Source organism: Mercenaria mercenaria, chromosome 8 (assembly GCF_021730395.1).
Source record: "Mercenaria mercenaria strain notata chromosome 8, MADL_Memer_1, whole genome shotgun sequence".
Lineage (NCBI taxonomy): Eukaryota > Metazoa > Mollusca > Bivalvia > Venerida > Veneridae > Mercenaria > Mercenaria mercenaria.
Window position 1 is genome coordinate 73,290,575 of NC_069368.1, and position 12,209 is coordinate 73,302,783.

The window sequence follows — 12,209 nt, forward strand, 5'->3', positions numbered from 1 at the left end:
TAAGATTTGTAAATGTTCATCCAAATTTTCTCCCAACTTGGAGAGGAAAAACTTAAATTTTGTCCCCATTTCAATTCAACTTTTGATGGTGATTTATTATCACAGTATACTAACTGTTTCATTATATCACGTACATGCAAGTTCGAGTAATGTACCAACTTACACCCGTTTGTAAAAGTTCAAGATCTTTAAACTTGAAAAAGGGTTTATTTGCTGTTTTTGAGTCTTCATTTGACTTTAAAATAGATAAATACTCTGCTGGAATACTACTTTTTACAACTGACCATTCAGATATCCAATTTGCCCTTCTCTTTAGCTTTTGAAAAATCTGATTACTTGATATAAATTGCTTTTTTTCCAGATCCCATATATGTCTAATACTTGTAATACCGCTTTCTAAAAATGATTTAATGAGAATAGGTTTCATATGAAAAAGTATATCTCTATTATTAAATAAGGAAGTATCTAAAATTTCTTCTACCGTCACTGGTTTTATTTTTTGAAGTAGTTTACTCCAGTGCTTTATTGCCAGTGCATAATAAGAAGACACTCTTCTTTCATAATCGATATTATTTAAGTATGAACATCTGCAAAGAAAGCATGTCTGTGAATAGATGTTATCTAACGACTGTAAATAGATACGGTTGTGTGCTTGATTTTTTGTAAGATATATTTGAAATATTTGGACCTCACGCAAGTTTTCATAATAGAAATCAATCGGAAAATCACAAATTTGTTAACATTTATGCGAACAGGAATTTTTATACGAAGTAGACTTTAATGAAACTTCTCACAGTCGTAAATAAAGATATGATCTATTATAATGTGAAATAAAATGTGTAGGTCCTAGCTGTGAGATTTTTGCCAATGATTAAAGAGATTCGCATATTTCAGGCTGATTTTAGGACATGATTTGGAATTATTTAACGGATCAAACGTTTTAATATCATATTTCATCCCTATAAAAAGCCGTATCTATAAATTTACTCATGGTTGCCATTAATTCCCTATGCCGAGTCCAGGCTTTCTCTACGCTGTCCGGAAAAATGACGTTACGCCATTACTTACGGTTTATCAAAAGTGTAGAACTACCTTAAAAGACTACTATAAAAATAACAAAAGATATAAAGTTACATTTTCAACTGTAAAGTCTACTCTCCCTTCTAGTAATTTGATTGCCTCCTCGTCTCTTCCGCATAACAGGGCATCCACGAGCTTCCGCCCTCGCTCCTGGAACAAAATAATAAGACGTTTTTACTCACGTAATGAATTTGTTCAAAACTTTGAATATTGATCTGCACTGTTCGCCACAGTCAGTATTTCTTTTTGGTAAGTACACCTTTAACAGTCGATGGTTCTGTCCAAATTGAAAGATGGAAAAGTTCATTACAGAAATTTAGCAGGGTGATCGGACACCTTAAGTCATCTTAGGCTATTTTATAACATTTGTCTAGAATTTTTTCTTTAGATCAACAGAAATTTCCAAATAGTTACGTGATTTACGTTGACATAATACGTGTACAAGAGAAAATTTATTCTCCTACAAAAGACATCATCAAGTGTAGTCCATGAACTAGGGCCTACAGACACTATAGTCTCAGAACTAATTCTCGAAAACAACAGAAACTTGAATTGTGTCTGCTTCTCGAACGTACAACCTAAAATTCAAACAAATTAAAGATCTTATTTAAAAAAAAAAATTAAAAGAAGACCGTAACATCGGTAAAAACTATTGTAGGCCTAGGTATATTATGGGTGATCATCTGTAAAACGAAGTGCACTTTCAACATGTGGATAATCATAATAGTCCCCTCTATTTTACGGGTTAAAGCAATGATATTGTGCAATCTGACTTAGTTAAGTACTTGATCTTATTATGCGTAGCGTAATAGGAGATGTACTTTAGTCAGATTGTGATACTGTGTGCATTCCAATCTCAATACTGGCTATCAGATAGTTTATACCGGCCCCATTTTACTTATTTTGTCTGTTGTTTTGTATATCCATGGTTTTAATCCGAATCACATTTGTTTCAATTCTATTAAAATAAAGCACTTTTTTAAAACAATAGTTTATTAATGGGCGATGACTGATCCTACTACTGTCTCAGCCTTTTCTATAACAAATCCTTGTTTCCATTGCCCTTGATCGCTCAATACTGTCATCCTTGTTTCCATTGCCCTTGATCGCTCAATACTGTCATCATAAATTATTTTAAGATCTCTTAGAGTGGTAACGCGTAAAAAAAATGTTTGTTTCCGGTATTCCGACCTACCCTAAATTTTTGGCCCAACCCTAAATTTTTTTATTGCCTTGGAGATTTGTTTTCAACTTTTAACATCGCATTTTTTGGCGTGCCGTATTAAGCACGATTTTATGACCTCGCATGACCTTATGCCGCCTGAATAATGTACCAATCGGATTGCTTGGTAAGGTATTCTCGGTATTTTCAGCATAATTAGAGATTTTGTAAGAGTGGCGCTGATTGGATGAAAGCCTGAAAAATGCTTCACTCTGAGTCATGTGTGACACTGAGTGATCGTCATCTATAACCGCTATAAGTACAGCACCATCGGGTTGTATGCGTACCACTTGAACAGGTGTGCGTAACCAAGTATTCAACTGCTCATCCGGACATATTTCTGTTTTATTAAGTTTTCTTGTTAAGTTATTTCTGTTTTGTTAAGTTTCCTTTCCTTAAGTTTTGTTTTTACAGAAAGGTTATTAGTTTTATACAGTCATTAACTCTTACCCTGCATTACAGCAACAATTTCTAACGAGTGCAAATCATTACTAACCTGCAACAACATGTCCGATACTGTTAAATTTTAGACTCCAAATTTTAAATTAATCTTTCCGGTGAAAGCAGTACTGTACATATTTTGAATGATAGACAAATTTGATAATAAGCAGAAGTAGGGTAAGGGTTCATGTTGCTTCCAACAATTCCAGATAAAGTATAGAACATATTTCAATATTGTTTGCTTATTGTTACCATCTTTTGAGCACCAAAGGCTCAAAGTGAGCTTTTGTGATTGTTTGGTGTCCGTCATGTGTCCCTCCACAATTTCTAAAATCAGTCTTCTTCAGAACTACTGTCCTCATTTATACAAAACTCCACAGAGGCCCCTTTCAACATTGCCAAAAGATTTAAAATACAGGTTTCTGCCCATATATAACTTGTGCTTCAGTTACATCACGCCGACCATCTTTTTTAAAGATTTTTCTTGTTATGCTCTAAACATGGTAAGTGATGTTAGAAATCAACTTACTGATTCTCTAAAGGCATAACCCTCTACTAGCCACAAAAATTATTTACAAAAAGTCCCACTTAATAAAAAAAAATCAAAAAAAAAAAATACCGACCTACCTACACTATTTTTAAGCATCTTACCGGGAACAATTTTTTACGCCTAATAGCAACTTTTCAAATTTTCAAATCATATTGGTTAGTTTTGATGTTATTGTAATAAACGATATTTGCGGAGGTGTAGATATATTATGATATTCCTCCTAATTCTACCATCATCAATGATATCTGACACATTATTGCACTCTACGCTTCAAGAAATTCTCCTTTTCTTGATGTTTCTTTTTTAAAAAAAACTCCTACATTTCCATTACTTTATTTCTTTACAGCAAAACGAAAACCTTGTTGTAATTTAAGAAAAACTTTCGCAGCAATTAAGTTCAACATGGACATGGTTTCCATACCCATGTTTTAAAACTGTGAAAGCCGTAACATGTGCAGGGATACTATGAGACCCATGGTAACCAACGGGATAATATAGTATCTCACGTAAAGGCATACGGACACTAAATAGGAAAATGGCGTGAAAAAAAATGGCAGCATAATGGCGGATTCAAATAGTCCTCAGTTGTTTGCTCTGTAGTGCTGTTTTCCTTATTTTCTTTGCATTTTTTTTTGCTGAAATCACGTGACAGTTCTATGCTTGACATGTAGGTAGCATTTTCATAATGAAGTAATAACATGGAAGAAGTCATGGAAACTTAGATCATACACCACCACTACACTTTGGGGTCTCATGTTTTAGCTGATTTTGCAGTTCGCGTGTTTGACCGAAAATATTTTTTTGCATCAAACATGACCTCCACATTTCTTAAGATTTTATTCAGCACTGACCTAAACCTAGCGTAATTATCACTGTCTGTTATCGGACCATATACCCAGTCAACAATAGGACCCTTTCCAAAACGATTTTGTCATGGCTCGCCGTTGAAACTGCACTAGGAAGTTAAAATGGTTTAATTACTTAAATCTATAAGATTATTGATAAATTACGGCAGGTCATCGGGCTTTTTATTGACAATTTAGCCATCATATCACCAGTATCACAACTGTCTTGCCTTAGGAAGTCAATACCTGCTGTATTGTACTGGCAAGAGATCAAATCTGGTTCAATAACCTCTGAGTATAAGGAGTGTCTAGATGTCTCGTTATTAAAAAAATGATCTCAGCTATGGCATTTTTCCCCTAGAAATCCACACCTTTTCGTTTTCAATTAAAGTACCTAAGAGAAAAACGTTTTATGCCCCAAGGCATATGGCGATAGAACTGTCTGTCCGTCTGTACGGAACCAGATTTTACCGTTTCGCATACAGCCCGCATTAATGACCCTAATTACTTCAAACTTGCACTCAACAATCCTTGCGGTAAGACCTACAATTAGACCTACATAATTAAGACCTTGGCCTTTATATGACCTTGACCTGCACACTAAGAACCTCAAAATGCAACATTTTCTTCCCTCTTAACTAATTTAGCTCTTTAAAATACTGACATACAACAGTCATTTAAACTGACCTATATATATATAGATAACCTTGACCTTTATATGCTCTTCACCTACACGTTTAAAACCTCAGAAACAACATTTTTGTCATATGTTGTTTTTTTTCTCTCTATTTTTACTTATTTAGTTCATACGCACATCATCTTAGGTCATACAACCGGGTGCATGAATCAGTGCTCTCTGATTTGTTTTGCTTTGCTTTAGTTTGTTTTGTTTTGTTTTTGTTTTTATCTTATGATTGTAATTTTGTAACAATTATGCCTCGTGATGTAAAGTGTGGCATGTGACTGTTACTGGAAATGAGCGTTCAAGTCACTTGCGGAATCGCATTTTTATGATATTCATTTGAATGTTTTATATCAAACTTACCCCTGACTGCATTCTTGACTTCTATGGATTCCCTGGAAAAATACAAGAAATAAGTATTATTAACACTGACTATTTAGCATACTAGTATATTTTATCCGAAGAAAACGGACATAAGGAGAACACTTAGTTGCAAAAGAGAAAGACGCAGCGATAATCAGGCGCGTAACTAGGCATACGCAAATACGCACGTGCGTCATTTTCAAATCGCATTTTCAAAAAATAAAAAGTCTAAAATTTCGAAAACTGCATTAAAAATCGATGCTTAAGGGGGGTTAGGCATTAAATTCCTATCGATCACAGCTGAATTCTTGAGTTCTTTTAATATCTCAAAATGAGAAGATGTCCCCCACAAAAGGCCGACCGCAGACCTACTTCGTTGAAGCGTTTATAACCTTTCATGTATCATGTATATTCCAAATGTAAAATGTAAACAAGCCGCGAATGTTTGAAATGGCTGACTGTGGCACTTCGCCCCCTTAACGCTGACGTTTCTGAAAGCACAAAGAACCCAAAGTATTGTAATAAAGACGAAAAAGTGGCATTGATCACTCACGAACGTGACGTCATTCTAGCGTAAGAATGTTTTAACAGAAAAAAGCATATTAAATAAAAACGATAATGCACTATAGTGTAATAAGCTTTGACGTCGACGTCGTATATAGTATACGAAGCGTTGGTCAAATTGATTTGTTTATATAGTAAAAAAAAATATGTTTCGACACATGTGATAAAAAGAATATTATGTGTGTGACTTTCCACTTTAATATCTTTAAATCCTTTTTATAAAATTGATAAAATGATCGACAGAGCCTTGCATTTCATTATTTTATTCAATTCGTTTGATAAATTCAATATGACAAAACACTCGTGTAATATCAGTAGTATAAGAAATGATGGTTTTAAGCCAATTTTGACCCAACTTAATTTTAACCCTTGACCTAAACCGACCAATACCAACCAATTAAGAAAAAAAAAAAAAAAAAGAAAGAAAAAAAAGATTTTAACAAATTGTTGTTAAAACCTATAGTAAAATAAAGTAAATCTATTTTCAGTAACGTTTACAATGTAAACGCCTATTTTTAGTAACGTTTACAATGTAAACGCCTATTTTTAGTAACATTTATTTTTAGTAACGTTTACAATGTAAACGCCTATTTTCAACATCAGTAGAATCCTATGTACAGTGTTCACGTTTATTTTTAGTAACGTTTACAATGTAAACGCCTATTATTAGTAACGTTTACAATGTAAACGCTTATTTTTATATTTGAAATACCGTACACAATGTTTGTGTTTATTTTTAGTAACGTTAACAGTGTAAACGCTTATTTCTTTACGTGTTGTATTGAGATGTGAAATATAAAATAATTATTTGTTCATTTACTCTTTGATTGTTTACTTTTAGTATTTTATACAATAAATCATACAACGGTATTTTATCTTGTAACATTTTAATGAAAAATAAACAATAGTATCCACAGAGTGTACTTGTTTTGTCTTGATATTGTATGTTGTTATACTTGACCCCATGTATATAATTAATTACTTCTTCCGGCGGAGGAAGTCCAAATGGATCGAAATACAAAGCATTTCTCAGAAAACCTCTGGTTTTATCGAAGTACATATTGTTTAAGTAACAAACCCAATGTGTTCCAGACCCAACAGAGTCGTCTAAATTGATAATTCTACATTCATTATTCAACTTTGATTTTGGTAAACCTGTGGTCTCCGAGAGTTTCACTCTTGGTAAATTATTTCTACTAAATACACCCCTAAAGTTTTTAATTTTTAATTGTTTTACCCATTGTTCAATTTCAAAGTTAGAAATAGGTAAACCTATTACCCATAGGCATACCCAGGAAACCGCCATTTTGTTTCTGTTTTTGTGTTAATTTAATCACTCCAGATCCTACTAGTTGCTTTCTTTGATTAGGTGTAAGATATGGTGATATCATATTTCTCTTATCATTAGCTACTGAAATCATACCATTTCCAAGTATTTTACTAACACCAGTACTGGCCAGCCCAGAGAGGGCCCCGATGCCTAGAGGGGCTAATATTTTTGGAGCTATTTTTGCTGCCATTGGAAGAATTGTTTTTCCTAACAAACCAGCCAAAGCTCCTAAAAATCCACCATTTTGACCTTGACTGGACATTTGTTTTTTTGAAATTTTAATTTCTAATCCCTTCTTATTTGCAACAGCATTTTTAATTTGATTAATTTGTGTTTTTGTTAATAGTAAAGGGAAGTTTCCATGTAATTGTTCATGTTTTAATCTAAAAGTATGTGGAATTTTATTATTATAAGCTTGTGCTAAATTTTTCTTTTGTCCATCTGTTAGGTTAACTTTGTATTCAATATAATTTGATGTCATTATATATAATTTATATTTAATTTATTTTTAAACAATAACAAGTTCATTTCCAATAGTATTTATTTCAACTGTTTCCTCATACAATACAATTGCGTAAATACGATATCTTGCAGTGGGAAGTGTATTTAATTTAATTGTTAATGTAATTTGTTTAGGATCTTCTGTTGTTACTTCCTTTTTATATTCCAAGTTAAAATGAATAAATCCAAATAAATCATTAAAGTTTGATCTATTTAGCAGACTTCCAGTAGTTTTGTTATTTTGTTTATAATAATAATTAATTACATCGTCATATATTCTTGATATACTTGTGTATTCTGTTTCTGGATAAAAAACACCATTACCAACTTCAAGACGACAGGAGTTCAAAGTGCAATTATCATCTGCTGCATTAACTTTAAATGTATCTAATAAATGCGGATTCTGTCTTTGTGCATTACTTTTACCAGGTCGTTGTAAATAAACAAATACATGTTGTGGTTTTGTTACACCAGCCGTTCTCAGAGTTGTATTAATCTGTTGTGTATCAGTTGATTGCGTCACCATTTCCCGAAGGTATGACCATCTTGCTTTTGTAAATCTTTCAGAAATTAAATTAAGTCCAAAATCATTAAAAATCAAACGTGGAACCCATAGAATTAATTTTGTTACAATTACTCTACCAGCATCAGCAGCATTAGCTCTAAAAATTAATTCATCATCATCTGTCAGCTGCAGTGTTATTTGAATTTGACTTGGAGGTATAATATTAGTTTCTTAACCCTGAAAAAATGAATAATTATTTAACGGAATCTTAGCATTTACCTCATTACCATCTTCGATTACTGCCTTCCTAGAAGCAAAACCACTATTATATCCAGCTTGACCATTCCTGCTCTCAGCAGTATCAGTAGTATCTAAAGAGATAAATTCATTTGTTCCAGTTGTTTTTGCATAATCTTCAGACAATTCAACCAAACTCTTTACATTTACTACCTTATATAAATTAATACAATCATATACAATTTTTCCATTTTGTTTAACCACTAACTGATCAATTAATGAAGCTGCATTATTAATTAGAGCAATTTGATTATCATTTCCATCAGTAACATAATAATACCGTTAGCAAGCTTATTTACTTTAAAACTTACTTCAAAATAAGCATTAAACCAATCAAAATATGAACTTCTATCATTAATTGTAAAGTGATATCCGTTTGTTTTTTTTTTGTTTTTTGTTTTTTTGTTGCTTAACATTATTTCCCAAGACAGATATTAAAGCTGTATCTAATTGAATAGGAGTTAATTCATATCTTTCACAATTTTGTTTTGTTCTAAACATGTATATATTATATATTATTTTATTTTTGATATGAATATTCTCCTTATTATCATTATTATTTTTATTATTTTTACTGTTATTCTTTTCTTGTAATTCCTTAGCAATTAAATTACCAACTGCCGGAGCAGGTTTCTTTTTAAATTTTTCAACAATTTTATTAGCAGCTAAATTTCCAACTTCTGTTCAAACCTTTTTTGTTCCACTTTCAAGTGCTGCGTTTCCTGTTGTTTCCAAAGCTTTTTTTCCAGCTGTGTTAATTGAAGATGCGGCTGAACTTGAAAGCAATTTCGTTAAAGTGTCAAAGATACCTGTTCCATGTATGATTTCTTTTCCTGTGTGAGCATCAACATAAATAAATATTCCTTTATTTTTATCATAAACTTTCTTGTACACTATATAAAACTAAATTTTAATTAATTTCTTTTAAAAGTAGTGTAAAACTTGTTTCAACCTCATTAAAATTAATTATTCTACCAAATACATCTGTAATATATATTCTAATTGAATTTATAATATATTTATTAATTTCAGAATAACCAACTCTTTCTGGTTCTTTTGTAAATGGATAAGCTCTTGTTAAATCTGCAGTACTTAGAGCATAAATAATATCACTGAAATTACCATCAACAAGTGAATTATCAATAAGATCACAATGAATTTAAATTGTATCCACAGAGTTAGTTATATTTGGTGTTGTAGTTCCCCATTCAGTATTGTCTATTTTTTTTTCTCAAATCCAAGCAATGTATGAAAATTTGATATTTCCAAATCCAACATAAAATTATCTTTAATTGAAATCAAAATCTTAAAACTACTTAAATCAAATTCCAAACTTATTGGAGCAATGTCTGATTTATCAAATTCATAATCATCATTACTTATTAATGTTTGTTTGTTTGTTTGTTTTGGGTTTAACGCCGTTTTTCAACAGTATTTCAGTCATGTAACGGCGGGCAGTTAACCTAACCAGTGTTCCTGGATTCTGTACCAGTACAAACCTGTTCTCCGCAAGTAACTGCCAACTTCCCCACATGAATCAGTGGTGGAGGACTAATGATTTCAGACGCAATGTCGTTTATCAAATAGTCACGGAGAACATACACCCCGCCCGAGGATCGAACTCACGATCCCGTGATCCGTAGACCAACGCTCTACCTACTGAGCTAAGCGGGCGGGCTACTTATTAATGTTTCCCTAATATAATTATTAATATCTGTGTAACTGTAAGAACCATTTGTAAATATGATATCTTTCCAATCCTTACCATTATAATAACGAATTCTTTTATTGTCATATTCATCACTAATATTATGCCAAGAGTAGGTCATAGTGTTAATACTATCCAAACCAACAACAAAAGTTTTATTTTTATCTAAAATTAAAGAACGACTAAATCTGATTGTAAAATCACTCGGAGTATTTTTTTTATTATCTTTAACTGTTTCAGAACTTAATACTATTTTTTGTTCCATATATATAATTATTTTATATATAATTAAAATCTAAATTCAAGAAAAATAATGTTTATATAACATTTCATGTTCTTTTGGTAAGAGTGAATTCATTTTTAATAGTTTATCAATTATGCTAATACCTTCATTTTTTAGTTCTTCATTATTATTTCCAGCATCAATCGAACCACAAATTAACTCCAACTCATTAACCAATTCTTCCGGATTACATGGACAAACGTCATAACCTTGTCCTCTAATTACTTTTTTAAACTTCATAGATCTTTTATTGATAAGTAATCCTGATTTTTCTGTTAATTCTTTAAATATTTTTCTAGAATGAATTGAATGTTTTTTATTATTGTTATATCTTTTATTAATCAAATCAATCAAATCATTATCTACTTTAGTGTTAATTACTTCTTTTCCAGTTATTCTATCCTTAGCAATTAATTTGTTTTGTCCGTAAAGTTCATTTAAGTTAATAATTAAATTACCATATTGTCCATTTGGTGAAATTTTATATGGATTATGATATTTTATTCCTTTTCCCATATACTTTGTTCCTTGTTCTAAAATATCATTGATTACTTTTCTATATTTTCTTAAATTATTCGACTTGACTATAATTATTTCCCTTTGCTTCAGATCGAAATTTGTTTTGTTTTTCTTTCTAGTTATTAAACCAGAAATATTACCCAATTTTTTTATATCCTTTGATGCCTTTTCTATGATATTTTCTACTTCTTCTCTAGTCATTTTTTCATCTGGATCTTTAGATTTGCTGTGAAAAAATTCAAACACTTCTTGTGGTGTATTATATTTTTCACCTAAAAGTCTTGAATCAATATCTTTATTAAAATAAACTGTAAATTCTTTTGGTCTTGCTCTCAATTCTTCTTCTGATTCTTCAGTTGTATCATCAGTTGTTTCAGTTATTCCCATCTTTTCTCTTCCATAATCTTCTAATTCTTTTAATTTATCTCCTGGTATCCATCTAACAGGTTCATCTCCCCAATCTACTGGTATATATTCTTTTGTCTTTTAGATTTTTCAACTTCTCCAGGAGACCCTGTAATTGGTTGCGGTTCTTGGAATATCTGTGGTAAACCCTGGTATGTTTGTATATCTTTAATTTCATCACCTAGTGACTCTAATTGTTGTTTTATTCCAGGTAATGCTTTTAACTGACTTGATAATTTTTCTTTTTGACTTTCTATTCCTCCAGTAATTGGCTTATAAATTTCAGTGTACATATCCCGATTTGTAGCTTTCTTAATTTTTTCTCTCATTATTTCTTCTCTAAGAGCTCTCATTTTTTGTCCGACTAAGTTTTTTCTTATTCTTATTTCATTAAGTTTTGATTGCATTTATATAATAACATAAGATAATGTAAAATAATGTAATATAATGTAAGATAATGTATTATTATATATAAATGGAAATTCCAAATTATGATACAAAAAGTGATAAATCTAATAAGTTTAAACAACATTATCCTTTTATGCCAGATTCATGTTTTAGAATGTTAATATGTGGATCTTCTGGATCTGGAAAAACAAATACATTAATGCATATACTTCGAAAACCTCTTATATATTATGATAAATTATACTTATATGCTAAAAACCTAGAACAATCTAAATATCAAGATTTAATTAACCACTTAAGTCAAATTGCAAAAAAAAATAAAGTAGATCCAAATGAAATACTTGAATATTCGGCCGATTCCAACCAAATTGAACCTTGTGAAAATCTTGAATCAGAAATACAAAAAGTAGTAATATTTGATGATTTTGTATGCGAAGATAAAAAGGTTCAAAATGAAATAACAAAATACTTTATTCAAGGACGTCACAAAAATTGTTGTGTTATTT

The 12,209-nt window shown here is 31.2% G+C and overlaps 1 protein-coding gene across 7 annotated transcripts in view; it reads right to left on the reverse strand.

Annotated features, from left to right (window-relative positions):
- LOC123566083 (ankyrin-1-like) overlaps positions 1-12,209 on the reverse strand; it is a 228,079-nt gene that overhangs the window by 179,884 nt on the left and 35,986 nt on the right. For all 7 annotated transcript variants that reach the window (XM_053550181.1, XM_053550182.1, XM_053550183.1 and 4 more), the window contains exons 2-3: positions 5,184-5,215; positions 1,135-1,230 (exon numbers count right to left, since the gene is read on the reverse strand). In XM_053550181.1, the coding sequence (XP_053406156.1) occupies positions 1,135-1,230; positions 5,184-5,195 (108 nt within the window). In that variant the 5' untranslated portion in view covers positions 5,196-5,215. The remainder of the gene's footprint in view (positions 1-1,134; positions 1,231-5,183; positions 5,216-12,209) is intronic.